Source organism: Dipodomys merriami, unplaced genomic scaffold (genome assembly GCF_024711535.1).
Source record: "Dipodomys merriami isolate MVZ:Mamm:240054 unplaced genomic scaffold, mDipMer1.0.p SCAF_233, whole genome shotgun sequence".
Classification (NCBI taxonomy): Eukaryota; Metazoa; Chordata; class Mammalia; order Rodentia; family Heteromyidae; genus Dipodomys; species Dipodomys merriami.
The window spans coordinates 1,055,379-1,073,572 of record NW_027203749.1 but is presented as its reverse complement, the minus strand read 5'-3'; the positions used below and the strand labels follow the sequence as shown (position 1 = coordinate 1,073,572).

Sequence of the window (18,194 nt, the reverse complement as noted above, 5' to 3'; positions counted from 1 at the left end):
CACAAGCAATGGAGAGGGGCAGTCAGGGATCACTAAAAATGAGTGTGTTACCTGGCCCACTCCCAAGTCTACTGTTCTTCAGGTAGTCCATTTATAGGGTTTGATGCCAGTTGCGCCTTGCACACTAGCCCCTCTTGGGGCTAGTAATACTGAATTTTCTGCTCCGGTGTCTACCATGAATGTGACTGGATTCCCTTCACTTTCCAAGTTACCCTAGGCTCAGGGAGGGAGTCTGAGCCCCGACTCCCTCAGTCACTGTCCTCAGCCAGTTTTAAGGCTGACAACACTCTTGATCTTGCCTTAGTTCTCTCTCTTCTCTCTTGGCTACCTTTGGGCAAGTCTTGACCCAATGCCCCTTCTCTCTGCAATAGACACACTGATTTTTCCCCATTTGCAATCAGGGTCTAGGTTTCTGTTTCTTACTTGGAGAGGAGGACTGATTAAACCTTCTGGTTTGTATGAAAGTCAAGAGTTCCCTGAGGTTCTTCTTAGTTGTACCTGTTGTGCTCCAGAATTCTGGCCAAACTCTTTTCCTTGGCTCGGTCTCTGTTTTCATGTTCAATTTCACGTTCTCTGTCCTTCCTTCCCTGTATTTGCTCCTCCATCTCTCTCTTATTGTAAACCTTTTATGCCATGGCTACTAGATCCCTAAGAGACTTTTCACCAAGTCTGTCTAGAGCCTGCAACTTTCACTTTATGTCTGGTGCAGCTTGATTCATATAGGCAAACATAATCATCTGAGCTGACTCCTGGGTCTCAAGATCACATGGAGTATATTGGCTAAAAGCTTCCATGAACTGCTCAAGATATGCTACCGGACTTTCACTTCTTCCCTGTCTTACATCATAAACCTTGGCCATATTAGTACGTTGGCGAGCCGCCTCCTTGAGACTTGCTAACAGAGCCTGGCGGTAGACAAGGTGTTGCTCCCAACCTTCAACTGTAGTGTAGTCCCATGTTATTTGGATCTCAGGGAAATAGAGAGCGATCAGGGTAGGATTTGTGATGGGCGCTCCTGTGGGCCCAGGAATATGTTTCTGGGCCACCTCTTGGATATGGTCTCTCTCCTCAGTGGTAAAAAGGAGCTGTAAAAGCTGACTGCAATCATCTCAGGTGGGCTGATGAGTAAAGAGAATAGTTTCAAGCAAACGAATTTAATCCTGGGGTTTCTCAGAAAAAGGGGCATTTTAGGTGTGCCAGTTGTGTAGATCACTGGTAGAAAATGGCCAATATTGGAGTTGCTGTTGATCATCTGCATCCACAGGACCTACGGCACGTAAGGGAAAAACAGCTGCATTAGTAGTGGGGTTGATCCCATGGTGCCCTCAGAAACTTTAAGGGCAGGTGCTGAGGGTTTGGCTGCTGGTTCTATAGCTCCCTTCTCCTCTTGATCATTCTCAGGTTCTGAAAAACAAACCTGGGAAGGGGAGTATGGGGGAGGAAACATTTCTTCTTCCAAGTTATCTCCCTGAAAAACCAGGGGATACCTTTTCTTTTCCTCTTTCTCAGTTTCTTTTTGTAAATCTAGGGGGCTAGATGGAGTGGTGCCCATGGTTTCCAGTCCCGTCAGTCGTACAGTACAAAAAACAATAAACAGTACAAACAAAACATATGCAGGCCCGACAGTTACGAAAAAAAGCTTATGAATTGGAGATCTCCTGAATTTGTCCACTGACTCCTGTCACGGCGGGGTTCCACACCCACACCCCACATCAGAAGGAGCGGACCCACAGTGGCCAGTTGAGCCTCGGTTAGGAGGCCCTCTTCGTCAGTTCCAGCCCAACACCGAACTGACCTACGCCCCACAATTCACATGGTAGGGTTCTAAGGACCCCCACCCCACAAGAGGATCTGGGACATCTCCCAGTTCCTCCAGGGTTGTCATGCAAGCGTGACAGCTTCAACAACCCTTTATGAATCGGAGCAGCTGTCCTCACAAAGGCAAACGAACGTAAAACAGACAAACGACGGGATAAGACAAATTAAAGACAGCGCTGTTTTACCTTTGGAGTCTGAGGAACTGGGAGACGTCCCAGATCCCCTTGTGGGGTGGGGGTCCATGGAACCCCTCCGTGTAGAGCGGGGGGATCTTTGGAACCCCGTCGTGTGGGGCGGGGGTCCATGGAACCCCGTGGTGTGAATTGTGGGGCAGGGGTTGGTTCAGTGTTGGTCCGGAACTGACCAAGAGGGCCTCCTAACCGAGGCCCAACTGGCCCACTGTGGGTCCGCTCCTTCTTAGGGGTGTGGGTGTGGAACCCTGCCTGACAGGAGTCAGTGGACCAATTCGGGAGATCTCCACTTCGTAAACCTTTGTTTTTTTTTTTTACTGTCAGGTCTGCATGTGTTTTGTTTGTACTGTTTATTGTTTTTTGGACTGTACGAATGACAGGATTAGGAACCGTGGGCACCACTCCATCTAGCCCCCTAGACTTACAAAAAGAAACTAAGAAAGAGGAAAAGAAATTGTACTCCCCCGCCCGGTTTTTCAGGGAGATAACTTGGAAGAAGAAATGTTTCCTCCCCCATGCTCCCCTTCCCAGGTTCCTTTCACAGAACCTAAGAATGATCAAGAGGAGGAGGGAGCTATGGAACCAGCAGCCAAACCCTCAGCACCTGCCCTTAAAGTTTCTGAGAGGCCAGTCAATCAATGACACCGTGGGATCAACCCCACTTCTAATGCAGCTCTTTTTCCCTTAGCACTATAGGTCCTGTGGATGCGAATGGTAAACAGCTACTCCAATATTGGCCCTTTTCTACCTGTGATCTATACAATTGGGGCACCCAAAATGTCCCCTTTCCTGAGAAACCCCAGATTTAATTTGTTTGCTTCAAACTATTCTCTTTACTCATTAGCCCACTTGGGATAATTGTAGTCAGCTTTTACAGGTCCTTTTTACCACCGGATACGGCGCCACAGGAGTGCCCATCATGGATCCTGCCCTGATTGCTGCCTATTTTCCTGAGATCCGACCAACATGGACTACAATATGGTTGAAGGTAGGGAGCGACTCCTGGTCTACCAACAGGCTCTGTTGGCAGGTCTCAAGGCGGTGGCTAGCCGACCTACTAATATGGCCAAAGCTTATGATGTCAGACAGGGAGGAAGTGAAAGTCCAGCAGCATATCTTGAGCAGCTCATGGAAGCTTTTAGTCAGTATACTCCATATGATCTTGAGACCTACGAGTTGGCTCAGATGATTATGTTTGCCTATATAAATCAAGCTGCACCAGACATAAAGCGAAAGTTGCAGGCTGTAGACATACTTAGTGAAAAGTCTATTAGGGATCTAGTACCCATGGTGAAAAAGGTTTACAGTAAGAGAGAGACGGAGGAGCAAAGACAGGAAAGGAAGGACAGAGAAATTGAGTGTGAAAATCGAGACTGGGCCAAGGAAAAGAGGCCAGACTTGTTGGACTCACCACTATCGCATGCCGAGCATACCTGGTTTACAGGTGGCAACAGTTTCACTCGAGATGGAAAAAGGTACGTGGGTGCAGCAGTCACCACGGACACTGAGATAGTGTGGGCAGAAGCACTCCCCCCGAGAACGTCCGCACAAAGAGCAGAACTAGTGGCACTAACAAAAGCCCTACAGATGGGAAAAGGGAAGAGACTAAACATTCACACAGACAGTCGGTATGCTTTTGCCACCGTGCATGTCCATGGAGCCATTTACCAAGAGAGGGGGCTGCTGACAGCTGAGGGAAAGATTATTAAAAACAAACAAGAAATTTTAAGCCTCATCCGGGCCTTATGGGAACCAGCAAATATTGCCATTCTGCACTGCCCTGGCCACCAAAAGGGAGCTGATTCTATAACCAAAGGAACTAACTTTACTGATCAGGCAGCTAAGGAGCCCAGAGCGGAAGTACTGACTCTAGTAGACCCAGGGCCACGAGCTTTGCCTCCTGAGCCTCAGTACTCCCAAGAAGACTTGGAGTGGATAAAGAACATTCCCATGGCCTATAAACCCCCGGACAGAAAAGAAAACAAAGACTGGTGGAAAACTGGTGAGGGGAAATTTATCTTGCCACAAAGATTGGGCAAGGGGATTCTTAGGAGAATCCATTGGGCCTCTCACATGGGAACCCGAAGAATGCAGGACTTGCTCCAACACTCAGAAGTAAAAATTAGGCAAGGAAATCAACTCATTGAGGACATTGTTAAAAATTGTAGCCTGTCAGCTCACCAATGCCCCCAATCAACTGGTTACAAAAGGAGCTCGCCTCCGTGGAGATAGGCCAGGTGTGTATTGGGAAGTAGACTTCACAGAAATTAAAACTGGAAAATTTGGATATAAATATTTGCTAGATTTTGTAGACACCTTTTCAGGATGGGTTGAAGCCTACCCAACAAAGCATGAGACCGCGAACATTGTAGCTACGAAGATCCTGGAAGAAATCCTACCCAGGTATGGCTTCCCATCCACCATCGGGTCGGACAATGGACTGGCCTTCATCTCAAAAGTAAGTCAGGGAATAGCCGCAGCACTGGAGATGGATTGGAAATTGCACTGTGCTTATAGACCCCAGAGTTCAGGGCAGGTAGAAAGAATGAATCAGACTCTAAAAGAGACATTAACTAAAGAGACTGGGTATCGCGCCTTCCTTTTGTCCTGTTTAGAGTAAGAAATTCACCCTGTCGGCTTGGCTTTACTCCTTTTGAAATAATGTATGGACACCCTCCACCCATTATCCCTAGCCTTCAGACTGAATTGCTTGCTGATTTGCATGATACTGAATTTCTGTGGAAGCTTGACTATTTACAGCTGGTGCATAAGAGTATGTGGCCCCAGCTTAGAGCATTATATGATTCTGCTTCTATTCCTCCCCCCCCCATTCATTTAAACCAGGGGACTGGGTGTTTGTTTGAAGGCACAACTTGAGATCCCTGGAACCACGGTAGAAGGGACATTACATGTTGCTACTGGCTACACCTACTGCCTTTAAGGTGGATGGCATTGCTGCTTGCATCCACTGCTTCCATGCCAGACCAGCTGACCCCTTTGCCCTGGCTGACCATGGGGAAACATGGGAAGTTTCCAAGCATCCTACCCAACCACTCCGTATTCACCTCAAGAAAAGAAAAATGGACTGATTGTTATTGGTATTGGTATTTAATAGTATGGGTAAGGTCAGAGAGGGACTATACCCGTTCAAAATCAAGAGCTGTTGGAGTTTAGATTTGGGCTGCAGCCACAAGATTGTGTCTCAGGACCATAAGTCAAGGGGGAGGGAGGATGAAAGGTTAAAGTTCTGAGGCAGTGACCACTTGTTGCTTGTTTAAACTAAACTTAAGATCAGCAAATTCTGTCTAGCAGAGCAACACATGGTGTTAATCCAAACACCTGGTTGGTCGTTTGCCTATAGCCTTTATAGATTGGGGCTCTCCTCCTCAGCTCTGCAGTGTCAGAGTATAGGACAAGGCCTGAGCTGCAGCCTGTCTAAATAAAACCTTAAAACAGCTGTAGTGTTTGACGCTAGGTGGTCTTCTTGGTGGGGGTCTTGCGACCTGGACATAACATGCCTAATAGTAGAATTAGTAACTTTTCATTGTTGTACACCGTAAACCACAAAAGACTATGCCTAAGCAACTCCTAAAACTACAGATAAAGCTGGTCAATAAATAAGGGCAAGATATTTGCACAAATGGTGCTTGTTTTCACAGGGCACCAAAAAATACCTGAAATTCCCGGGAGCCCCTCCTGAGCTCTGGCGATTGTTACCCAACAACCAGCCCTGCAGTTCAGCACTTATCCCCCTAAGTCACATTTGTAATTTTTCCCCAGTTTAGAGCACCCCAACCCTTAAACCACCCTATCCCCTACCCCCAATCCTTTCCCACTCGAATGCACCAATTATACACCAGAATTATGTTATGATTTTCCACCGAATGAGATGATTCACCACAAAATGTTATGACAACTGTCAAGCCCTGACCCACCACTAAAATTGTATTAAAAAAAAAAAACCTTGCAGATTCAGGGGGCTCAGCGTCACTAATCCCGAGTGCTCTGAGGCCCGAGTTTGAACTCACAATAAAATGGCCCTTGCTTTTTGGCTTTGACTTTGGACTCTGGTGGTCGTTTTGTGGGGGTCTCTGAATTTGGGGTACTTCATAAGGAGCTATGAAGCTGCATTTTTCTGCAGGTTGGGGACCTGAGCTCAGTCAATGGGAGCAGAGGGGCCTCAGCTTAGCCAATGGGAACCCAGGGGCAGGGCCTGCCACATGAGCTATGAAAGGTTGCTGACTGCTGCCTCAGGCCCAGGGGCTTTCTGCAGAAGGCAGCTTTCCCGTGCCTCCAGATAGGATATTTAATATCCTATAGAATATTTTAATATTCTATTAAAATATATGCATATACCTATCTATGTATCTATAGCTACACAGAATATTTAGATATTCTAATAAAATACTTACATGTATATCTGCTCAGCCAGGATGGGAGGCGTGAGCCCCAGTTAGGAGACCCCATGGAGAAAGGACCCCGAGTTCGCTGCACACTGCACGTAGCTGCTCGGCTTGCTGCAGATCCACTTCCGCTCCGTGTAGAACCGCCCGCTGCTGATGCCCACTGCGTTCAGATAGGCGCACTCCCCAGCTCCCCTCACCTCAGTCCTAGAAACAAGCAGAGAAATAGTACATATTGATATTGGAGTATACACTTTCTTTTTCCTTTTGTCAGTCCTGAGCTCCTTTTGCTCAAGGCTGGCACTCTATCTCTTGAACCACAGCACCACTGTTATTTTTCTGATGGTTCATTAGAGACAAAGAGTCTCACAGACTTTCCTGTACAGGCTGGCCTCAAAACTCAAACCTCAAATCTCAGCCTCCTGAGTTGTTAGTATTCCAGGCGTGAGACATCAGCAACAATTATACTTGTTTTTTGCCATTATTATTGTTATTTGTTTTTCTTTGTCAGTCGTGGGACTTGAACTCTGGACCTGGGCATTGCCCTGAGCTCTTCAACTCAAGGCTAGTGCTCTACCGCTTGACCCACAGCACCACTTCCAGTGGTTCATTGGAGATAGAGTCACGGACTTTCCTGCCCAGGCTGGCTTTGAACTGTATTCCTCATATTTCAGCCCCCTGAGTAGCTGGGATGACAGGCATGAGCCACTGGCGCCCAGCTTTGACATTATTTTTTGCACCTCCATTCTGGTTGTTGGCTTTAGTTTTTGTGTTTGTGCATGTGCTGGTCCAGGGATTTGATTTCAGGGACCTGCACCCTGTTCCTGAGCTTTTGAGCTCTACCATTTGAGCCATAGCTCTACTTCCAGTGTTTTGGTGGTAAATGGGAGATGAGGGTCTTACAGACTTGGGCTGGGAGTGTGGCTCAGTGGTAGAGTGCTTGCCCAGCATGCATGAAGTCCTGGGTTCGATTCCTCAGAAACACATACACAGAAAAAGCCAGAAGTGTCTCTGTGGCTCAAGTGATAGAGCGCTAGCCAAAGAAGCTCAGGGACAGCACCCAGGCCCTGAGTTCAAGCCCCAGGACTGGCACAAAACAAACAAACAAAAAGATGGCTGATACATACAGGTTGCTGAACTCGGTGTTGTCTGTCCACTTCCAACTATGCTGTGGAGATTCTCTTCTAAGGCCAATCCAACGGTCATATGAATCTCTGTGTCTTTCCAAGAAATTCTGTAACAAACACAGTAAGTTGAAAATATGACTATTTACCTTTCAGATTTTTTTTCTTTTTCCTTTTCTTTAACCAGGCCAGGGGCTGGTTTTGAAGTGTTACCTCACTTCTCACCTCCTGAGTAGCTATTTATTAGGTGGAATTACTTCTTTGCCTTTTTCTTTTTATGGGTGGGTATATGCCGGTACTGGGGCTTGAACTCAGGGCCTGGGCACTGTCCCTGAGCTGCTTTTTCTCAAGACTAGCACTCTACCACTAGGCCACATTCCCAGCCCTGTCCTTGAGCTCTCTTGTTCAAGGCTTTAACACTTGAGCCACAGCTCTCCTTCCAGCTCTTTCTTGCTGGTTAACTACAGATAAGGGTCTCACTGAGGTTCTTCCACAGGTTGGCTTGGAAATCATGATCCTTAGATCTCAGCCTCCTGAGGAGCTGGGATTATAGGTGTGAGCAACTGGCACCCAACTTTCATTCTGTTTTAGCTTTCACCTTACACAACGTGTCCAATTTCAGGGTGTCTTTTAGCGTGTCACAGAAAAGAGGAGCCCCCAGAGCATTTCTTACCAACTCCTCCTTGCTGTCAAAGTTGACCAGATTGGCACCAAAGGATGTACAGAAGTCCTGACTGGACGTCCAGTTCCTTACATCATCAGAAAAATGATAACACTTATTCCCAAATCCAATCCAGTCTTTCTGGCAAGAGGAAATCAGCCTTGTCTCGGGAATGCGGCTTTCTGTTGGGTGAACTAACACAGAGACAATGGATTAGCTGCTCATCAACCATTCCTTTCCCTGCCCACACCCCAGGGCTACCCGCACATTCTGCATTGGAAGCGACTCACCTGCCATAAGCAGAGCAACAAGTCCAAGTACAGTTGCAAGCAGAACAGCATTAATGAGCACAGAGCAGTGAAATTTGCTGGGTGTGATGGGTGACAAACTTCCTAGGCATTTTCCTGGGAGAGCTTTCACTGGAAACATAGAAATAGGAGGTTTGAATTTAATGAAAGACATAGAAGGAAGACAGTCCCCGCATTCATGAAGCCCTGGATTTGATTCCTCAGTACCATGTACACAGCAAAGGCCAGAAGCGGCACTGTGGCTCAAGTGGTAGAGCTCCAGCCTTGAGAGACAAAGCTAAGAGACAGCGCCCAGCCCCTGAGTTCAAGCCCCAGCGTGATCATATAATACATGATAGCTGCTATAAATTTGTCAGAATACATGACATAGTATCTAGTTTATGCTCTCATTAATATATACTGTGTATAACAAGATATAACAGTGTATACTGTATTATACTATATAATATTTTACTATATATACTCTTATACTACATACTATGGTCATTTTGTTATATATTATAATTTTACATACATATTGTGTTTTATCTTATAAACATTACAATAGAAGATATATTATGTAAAGTATAATATAGTCAGATAATTTACATATTATTTTATATAAGATATAAAGAAATGAATACTATCTACTATATATCATATATTATACTATATGGTATGAAGTATATTTAAAATGAAATATAAGTATATATAATAAGATACAAATAAATTATAAAATGAAAAACAATATAACAGTATGATATATAATTTACAATATAAAATATAAATTCTATGTGGGATATATAGAATATCATATATATTATATGATGCTATATTATATATCATATAATACAGAGTATACATATTGTATATCATAGTATATATACTATATGCTATAGTATATACTATATAGTATGTAATGTAGTTTACTACATTGTTAGCTATCCTATATACTATATTATTTGGTATGATATATTGTATAAAACATGTGTATGATATAATATGATACATGTTTTATATATATATATATATATATATATATATATATCACAGTGTATTTTATTTTATTTTTTTTTTTGTTTTGTTTTGTTTTTTGGGTCCGGTTGTGGGGCCTGAACTCTGGGCCTGGGTGCTGTCCCTCAGCTCTTCAGATCAAGGCTAGCGCTCTACCACTTGAGCCATAGTGTCACTTCCGGCTTTTTTCTTTTTGCTTATGTGGTGCTGAGGAATCGAACCCAGGGCCTCAGGCATGCAAGGCAAGCGCTCTACCACTGAGCCACCTTCCCAGCCCCACAGTGTATTTTATTGTCACATTAAAGCAAACACACAGGGACTCTAGCTGGAATGGAACTTGCATGCATTCTCCCTGGAAACAACAATGGCCCAACCATTTAAGGACATTTCTAAGCAGGTATGCCTGTTTACCCTCCTCACCAGTTACCTTCCACATTTACTCAAAAGTCATGGGCACCTCTGCCTGCACACAGATGCTTCCTGCAATTTCTTTTGTACTTACTCTAGCCCCTCCCTGTGTTTGCTGTACTTCTGGCTCTCAGTTTAAAGCAAGCACTAGAGCATGAGGAAGAATAAAAGCCCAACACCTTGTTTTATTTTCGAGAATCTTACCAAAAGGATTAAATTTACTATTGAGACTTCCTTCAAGAGATCAACAAGTGATAAATGAAATGTGTCACCACAATTTCCTACTAACTTAGTTCTGTGTGTGTGTGTGTGTGTGTGTGTGTGTGTGTGTGTGTGTACACTAGTGCCTTGTGCCACAATCTATTTTTGTTCAGGTTTGCTGCTTGACCTCTACAGCCAGGCCTTGAGCCCAGCTTGTTGGTGATTTACTGGAGTGAAGTCTCACGACTTCCCCACCTGAGCTGGCTTCAAACGATGATCCTCAGATCTTAGCCTCCTGAGTAGCTAGGATGACAGGCATGAGCCACCAAAGCCCTGCTTCAGGACAAATTCTGCAAGGGTTGCAGTATACACTGCAACATTATGATGATTAGTTTGCAATCCTGCCCCAGTGCAAATGAAGTTAGGCACCAACTAATCTGGAAAAGAGAAAAAGAGGAAGAAGAGGGAAGAGGAGGATGAGGAAGAAGAAAGAAGAAGAAAGAGGAGGAAGCAAGTAATGGAAACACAACTTTGCTCCCTTCCAACCTACTTCCCATTCATTTCTAGCCACAAAAATGTTACCCCAACTCAAGTCACACATCCAAGATCCAACCTTCCCTAACTCTGTTCCAGACTGAACTGCCTTTGTGGCAGATTGCAATCTTTCTTTTTTAATTTTAATTTTTATTTTTTGTGAACATATTGTACAGAGGGATTACACTTACATGGGCAAGATAATGAGTACATTTCTTATCAAGCATTGTAGCCTCCTCCTTTGTTTACCCTTCACATCCCTTCCCCGCCTCCCCCCCCTGTCCCCCCCACCCAACCCCGCACCCCCCCCCGCACCCTCTCCCCCCGCACCAAAGTTGTAAAGTTCGTTTTTGACATGACAACTTGTACTTCTCATGGTTGCATCGGGTCCACCTGTATCCTTAAATGACTTGTTTTTCCCCATCTCCTCCACAAATTATACCGACATCAAATTTAGTGAAAGCAAGGGTTGTACTGTGGGGGAGGGACATACAAAGCTACAAAGAAATAATCTTATAAATGAGTTAGAATCAAATTCATGAAAGAAAAAACATTTAAATACATATCTAAGGGTTCATTTTCCTAACATCACATTATCTGACCTTTCCTGCTTGACTCATACATATACTAGATATTGCAAATAAGGGAAACCATGGGACCTTTGTTTCTTTGGGCTTGGCTTACTTCACTTAATATAATTTTTTCCAAGCCTTTCCATTTCCTAACAAATGGGGAAATGTCATTCTTTCTGATGGAGGCGTAGAATTCCATTGTGTATATATACCACATTTTCTTGATCCATTCATCTACTGAGGGGCATCTGGGTTGGTTACATATCTTAGCTATGGTAAATAATGCTGCAATAAACATAGTTGTGCTAGTAGCTTTAGTGTGGTCTTGTTTGTAAACATTTGGGTAAATGCCCAAAAGTGGGATTGCTGGGTCATAGGGGAGCTCTATGTGAAAACTAAAACTAGATCCTTATATATCACCCTGCACCAGAATCAACTTCAAATGGATCAAAGACCTCAGAGTCAAAGCAGACACTCTGAAAACATTACAGATGGAATAGGAGAAACCCTAGGTCTCCTTAGCACAGGCCGAAATTTTCTTAATAGAGACCCAGAAACCCAACATATCAAAGAAAGGTTGGACAAATGGGATTGCATGAAGTTGCAGAGCTTCTGCATGGCAAAGGACATAGCTAGCAAGATCAATAGAAAGCCCACAGATTGGGAAAAGATCTTCACTAGCTATACAATGGACAAGGGTCTCATATCTAAAATATAATCCCCCAACAACAAATCCTCAAAGAAACAACTGCCCAATAAATAAGTGGGCTAAAGACTTGAAGAGAAACTTCTCTGAAGAAGAAAGAAGGATGGCCAACAGACACATGAAGAAATGCTCAACCTCCCTAGCCATAAAAGAAATGCAAATCAAAACAACATTGAGATACCACCTCACCCCAGCTAGAATGGCTATAATCAAGAACTCTAATAACAACAGATGCTGGAGGGGATGTGGGCAGAAGGGAACCTTACTGTAAGGTCCGCTCCTGGATGGCGAGCAGACTCCACCCTCCTCACAGCAAAGTCTCCACCCAGTACCTGCGTTACCTAGGCAACTGGGACACCTGGAAGAGGTCACATCTGCATCCGCTGAGGTCACATCTGAATTTGATGTAGCCACACCTTTCCCCGCCCATACCCTACATAAGGCCTAACCCAGGCCCAGACGCTCTCTTGCTCTTGCTCTTGCTCTCTTGCTGCTCTTTTCTTGCTCTCTCTGTTCTATTCTAGCTCTCTCTCTGTTCTTTTCTTGCTCTCTCTCTTTCCCAGCCACGTGGAGTGCCAACCTTGCCTGGTCCCAGCAGGTCTACCCCTTACCTGAATACCACGTGAGTGCTACTGTTCTTACCCCTCTCTCTGCTCTTTTCTGGCTCTTTTCTCTCTCTTTCCTCTCTTCCCAGCTCTCTCTCATTCCCAGGCCTTTCCCAGCCACGTGGAGTGCCAACCTTGCCTGGTCCCAGCAGGTCTACTGAATAAACCTACCCCTTACCTGAATACCACGTGCGTGCTGGTGCTGTTCTTACTCGGCTACCTCTTTTTAAAAACCTAACACTTACTTCATTGTTGGTGGGAATATAAACTTGTTCAACCACTTTGGAAAGCAGTATGGAGGTTCCTGAAAAGGCAGATTGCAATCTTAAGGACTCTGACCTGGAATTGTCTGCCTTGGGACTCATGAATGGGGTTATCTGCTTACCTGTTTTCCTGCTTTCTGTGTTCTCTGTGGAAGAGAAATCTCTCTGTAACATTCCCACTGAAGTTTCCAGAGATGTCATTTTTTCCCTCCTACCTCTTTTAGGCAGAACAACTGGAGCAGGGACTCAAGGATATAACCTTGGAGCTGGCTACCAATCAACTGAAAGCTGGATAAACACGCTTCCAAACAGCCAGATCCCTTTCCTGGTTCCTAGCTCTGAGAGAGAAAAGAAAACAAAACGAACCCAGGAGAGGAATTAGGATATGAACAAGCATTAGAAATGACATGATCCATAGGTGCAGAATGAATTTTACAATGTCTTAGTGCTTCTCAATTTCCACCCATTTAAACCACACATTCCAGGATAGAACAATGGGGGGGGGGCTAGGGGGTTGGCATGGAGAATTCCCAGGTAAGATCAATTCTAATAATAAAAAAATAATAATAATAATGATGACAATAATAATAATAAAGCTGGGCACCCAAGCTGAGATCCTTTTTTAAAACACAAGAATTAATTCGGGAAGGCAGCTGATAGGCTCAGAGGCTGAGATCTTATCTTAAACATCTGGGATCAAAAGGATCTAAAGCAGGAAAGTTTGTGAAATTCCTCAACTCCTTAACCACTTAACCAAGAGTTAAGTGCAGCAGAGGTGGCTTACATGGTACAGTGCCAGCCTCAAGTGAAAAAGCCCAATGATTGCACACTTAAAATATAAGAATAATAATAACAAATTACAAATAAAAGTGAGAATAAGAGACAAAACACACATCACAAAAGAGTCCACAGAAAAAAATAAATAAATTCCTAAAGCATGAAGGGCTAGGAGTATGACTCAAATAATATAGGATTGCCTAACAAGGAAAAGAAAAAAAAAAATAAACCAAAAAAGCAGCTTCTAATCAGTGTGAGCTGGAGAATGCTCAAATGCACAGGTTATTCTAAGACCAGACTCAGGACAACCCTGCAAACTGGCCCAGGCAGAGAGAAAAGCAGGCAGTGCTGCATACAGACTCAGTACTCACATGCCTGAAGCGAGTCTCACACAGCATAGTCGATCTCTAGAAGTCGATCTGTGCACCAGGATGAAGGCGAGGGGCAGGTGTGGCCACAATGAATACCCACGTGACTTCTGGGAGGGAGGGAGGTGATGGCCTCCACGGGAGCCAGTTTCACCTGTGGACCAAAGGTACTGGGGAGAGAATATCAAGAGGAGGGAGAAGTCAGCCCCAACTTCTTAGAGCAGACCTTACTATAGTAATGTATGTATATAAACTTAGTCATACATGAGCTTGAGATCAAAAGAGCACTTCAAATTTATCAGGTACAGGAACAAAGTGGAAGAGACTGACCTCCAGTTAGCCACCAATAAACAAAGAAAAAGGCAATGACTTAAGGTCAGGTACCATATTGGTTACATGGTGGATTATAGGTCTGGCATCTTGTCTTCAAGCTGGGGTAAGAACACCCCCTCCCTCATCACCTTCCTCCCAGGTAATGGGCCTGACCGGACTTAAATCTGTCAGTGCAGTGCCAGGAACTGGGAATTTCCTGAAGATCTGCCCCCTGCGCAGACCTACTTAGGTGCAGACCAGCCTAGCCTCGAGGCTCCGGATTATAGGTCTGGCATCTTGTCTTCAAGCTGGGGTAAGAACACCCCCTCCCTCATCACCTTCCTCCCAGGTAATGGGCCTGACCGGACTTAAATCTGTCAGTGCAGTGCCAGGAACTGGGAATTTCCTGAAGATCTGCCCCCTGCGCAGACCTACTTAGGTGCAGACCAGCCTAGCCTCGAGGCTCCATGCCACGTGTGTCTCTGTGGTCCTGTCCTGTGTCCTGTCTCCTAGTTCGTCTACAGTCATCATGGCATCCCAATTCAGCTCTCCATTCAGCTCTCCATTGGAGCTGAATTGGCTTGTTGGTATTGCTCTTGTTCTTTCTTTCCTCTTTAGCATGTTTCCTAGCTGTGTTCTGTGTATTTGCATGCTGCAGACCTTTGTAACAACTGGCGGCCTGCAGCAGGTTAACTGTATAATAAAGACTCCAATATTGGATATTTTAACATGTGGCTTCTGGGATGATTTACCTTACAACAGCACCAGCTTTGAGCAAAAAGTAATAAAAGCTCAGAAATAGCCATGAAGCCCTGAGTTCAAACCCTAGGACTAAACACGTGTATAGGTGCATGCACACCTTAACATATCTTAACATTTTTGCTCACTTTGAGGAGACAAATGTTCAGAATGAGTTTGAATCTTTAATTTGGCATTTCTAGAAGTTTCTGATTCTGGTAATATCCCATTCATGCTGATGTTTGTAAAGCACACACATGACTGTCAAGTTCAAATATAAACATTTACACAGATCATAATTACTTAAAAAGAACAGAACCCAATAAAGAACAATGCTTATTGCTGATCTTGTGATAAAAAACAATAACATCTTGTGATGTTATTGTTGTTTGCCAGTCTGGGGCTTGAACTCAGGGCCTGAGTGCTGTCCCTGAGCTTCTTTTGCTCAAGGCTAGCATTTTACCACTTCCAGTTTTTTGTGTGTATATGGTACTGAGGAATCGAACCGAGGGATTCATGCATTCAAGGTAAGCTCTCTAACACTAAGCCACATTCCCAGCCCAAGAATATTTTAGTTATATTCCCATTTTACTTTTGAGTTTTTAGTGGACTTCTGCTATGCTTTGTCTTTTATCTCTGTGCTGCTCCTGAATTGAAGGCCTAGGAATTTAAGGCCTGGGTTTGTGGGTGTGGGTATCTGCTTGGTTTTTGCTCAAGGCTGGGCACTCTACCATTTGAGCCACAGCTCCCCTTGCCTCTTTTTTGGTGCTTAAGTCTCACAGACTTTCCTGCCCTGATCCTCAGATCTCAGCCTCCTGAAGTAGCTGGGATGACAGGCTTGATCACCAGCACCTGGCTTTGGTGTTTTGTTTCATTTTATTTGTAGTCACTGTTTTAGATGCACACATTTTTTTTCTTGTCCCCTGTCAGCCAGCTGTGGCTGCAGATAGAACCCCCTGGGCTGGACACGGGCCTGGACTGAGAAATGGGCTGGGAAGGGTGACCAGGTCTGCCTCCCTGAGGCCTGCATTCTGCAGCTTCCTACAGTTAGTTCTGCTTCTGGGAAGAAGAAAGTGACTGCCCAAATATAGCCAGTTTTCAAGAACTTTATATCCAGGGAGGGGCAGTAACCTGGAATACCAACCGAAATTTCCTTATCAACTGTAAATTCTGCTCTAACTGGAGGGCCAAGTCCCTTCCCAGCTGCCCCCAGCTGCTTCACCCACCCTGCCCCACCTTATATAATAGCCTCATTAGCACACATCCTGGCAGATTTGGCTCTTCATTACCATACAGGGCCTAAGTTAGAGGCTGAGATGGTGCTGTGATCATATCTGCTCTTTCCCTCCTCTCTCCTTCCTCTGGAGTCCAAGGCTCCATCCAGATGTGTCAGAAAAGGGGGCGGGTCCCCTCTTCCTGGTGACACTGATGCAAAGGAGTGGAGGGGAGGGGGTCTGGGAAAAGGAGGTGTGAGACACTGGGGATGCTGGTTTGGTTTTCTTTCTCTGGGCCTTTGGAAGCACTTTCACCCCCTAAACCAGAGCTCCTGTCCCAGGAGCTGCTACTCCCGTCCCCCACAAAAGAAAATGTTCCACATGGCCTTAATAAGGAGGATCTGGGGCCCGCTGTGACCTTGTTCAAAATAGAACTGTACTGTTGACCTGACCTGTAACTTTTGTCCCTTGGTACAGCAACTTAGAGGGAGAGAGTGAAAGAGAAACTAACTCTGTTCCTGGGCCAGGGTACAGGCAGGGCTTGAAGAGGCCTCCATTTCCGTGTCTCTGCTACATGGCCTGAGCCTTTCTCTCCAGGGTCATCTGCTGCCATCTTGCAAGCATGGGAGAGGACACAGCCCTCAGCACCTGTGGGTCCCACTCTCCCAGCCAGGCCTGGCCCTGAACTACTGGAGCAGACCCCTACCCCACCGCTGCAACACCCCTGAACACACCTGAGCCAGGGGCTGTGGAACAAATACATCTGGTCGTGTGTGTGTGTGTGTGTGTGTGTGTGTGTGTGTGTGTGTGTGTGTGTGTGTGTGTGTGTGTGTTCTAGAGCTTGAACTCAGGGCCTGGGCACTGTCCCTGAGATTTTGTGCTGAAGGCCAGCAATCTATCACTAGAACCACAGCCCCACTTCTGGATTTTTGCTTGCTCATGGAGGATAGAGTCTCATGGATTCCTGCCCAGATGGTCTTTGAACCCTGAATCTCAGATCCTCTGAGTAGCTTGGATTACAAGCATGAGCCACAGTACCGTGCATGTGGCTGTAAAGTCTTGGGTTCAATTCCCTATCTTGGAGGCCTCCAGAAGTCACACTCTGCCCCACAGGCCCTAGTTCTATTTATTCCTATGTCTATGTCTACTATTTCTATTTCTTGTTTTCCCCAGGCTGCCTCCCGGAGGAAGCCTTTGAGTTCTCCAGCTCACCCAGAGGCGGGGCCACGGGGCCTCAACCCCTCCACTCTCCCTTCACCAGATCTGGGGGGGTCTAAGAGTACGGGGCACCCCAGGAAATCCTTGGCCCCGCCCATGCATCTCACCACACTTGAGTCTCAGTTTGGGGTTTCTAGGCTGAGGAGGCAGTGTGTGAGTATAATCCAGATAAAACAAGTAAGCTGCCCAGTTCCACTTCTTGCCAACAGCTGCAGAGACACGGCCCCTCATGAGGGAGAATCTTGGAGATCTAGTCATCTGGATGGGGGTACCACAAGTTGTAGAGCAGAACCTGAGTAGTCAGGCAAAATTGACACCGGGTGTGGGGCCCTAGGGAGGGCGCCTATTTTCTGCCCAGGAGCAACCCAGGACTTCTGCAAGGCAGATGCTCTCCCTGCCACTCCCCCCCCCCCACCCCAGGGAAAGAGGGTGTTTCCAAACCCAGAAGTATTCTTCTTAGCCTATATCTGTCCAAGTGTGCTCATCAATTGTGACCAGTGTTCTAAAACAGGCAAACAGAAAACAGTCAGAAAATCCACCAGATAATTGCTAGAGGAATTTCAGGATACAAGGACAGCTACCACTTATAGCTCTGCACTTTCCCGCCATTATAATTTCTTCCCTTAAGTAGTTGTACACAAGGGCTTCCATCCCATAATGGCAGCTATTCTGTTTTGGCTCAAGAGAACTAAGTTGGCAACATTTTCCCAATAAAATCATTTCCTTCTTTCAGTACATGGGAAACTTGACCACCACTGCTTACTTTGGAATCATTTCAGG

General features: G+C 45.4%; 1 protein-coding gene across 1 annotated transcript; it reads right to left on the bottom strand.

Annotated features, from left to right (window-relative positions):
- Positions 1-1,138: 1,138 nt before the first annotated feature.
- LOC138835355 (C-type lectin domain family 2 member H-like) lies at positions 1,139-14,001 on the bottom strand. Its single transcript, XM_070033957.1, has 7 exons — positions 13,936-14,001; positions 12,910-13,125; positions 8,488-8,616; positions 8,210-8,391; positions 7,540-7,646; positions 6,422-6,619; positions 1,139-1,267 (listed from the first exon to the last, which is right to left on the bottom strand). Exons 2-6 carry the CDS (start codon positions 12,986-12,988, stop codon positions 6,463-6,465), a joined length of 654 nt encoding a protein of 217 aa, XP_069890058.1. The 5' UTR covers positions 12,989-13,125; positions 13,936-14,001; the 3' UTR covers positions 1,139-1,267; positions 6,422-6,462.
- Positions 14,002-18,194: the final 4,193 nt, after the last annotated feature.

Bases quoted from the DNA above. Each gene is read 5' to 3' on its own strand.
- LOC138835355 (XM_070033957.1), bottom strand. From the start codon at position 12,988: ATGACATCTCTGGAAACTTCAGTGGGAATGTTACAGAGAGATTTCTCT. The intron at 8,392-8,487 runs GTGAGTCGCTTC...TCTCTGTGTTAG, and splicing joins TGTTGCTCTGCTTATGGCAG to TTCACCCAACAGAAAGCCGC. The intron at 6,620-7,539 runs GTATGTATCAGC...GCTTGTTTCTAG, and splicing joins AACACCGAGTTCAGCAACCT to GACTGAGGTGAGGGGAGCTG.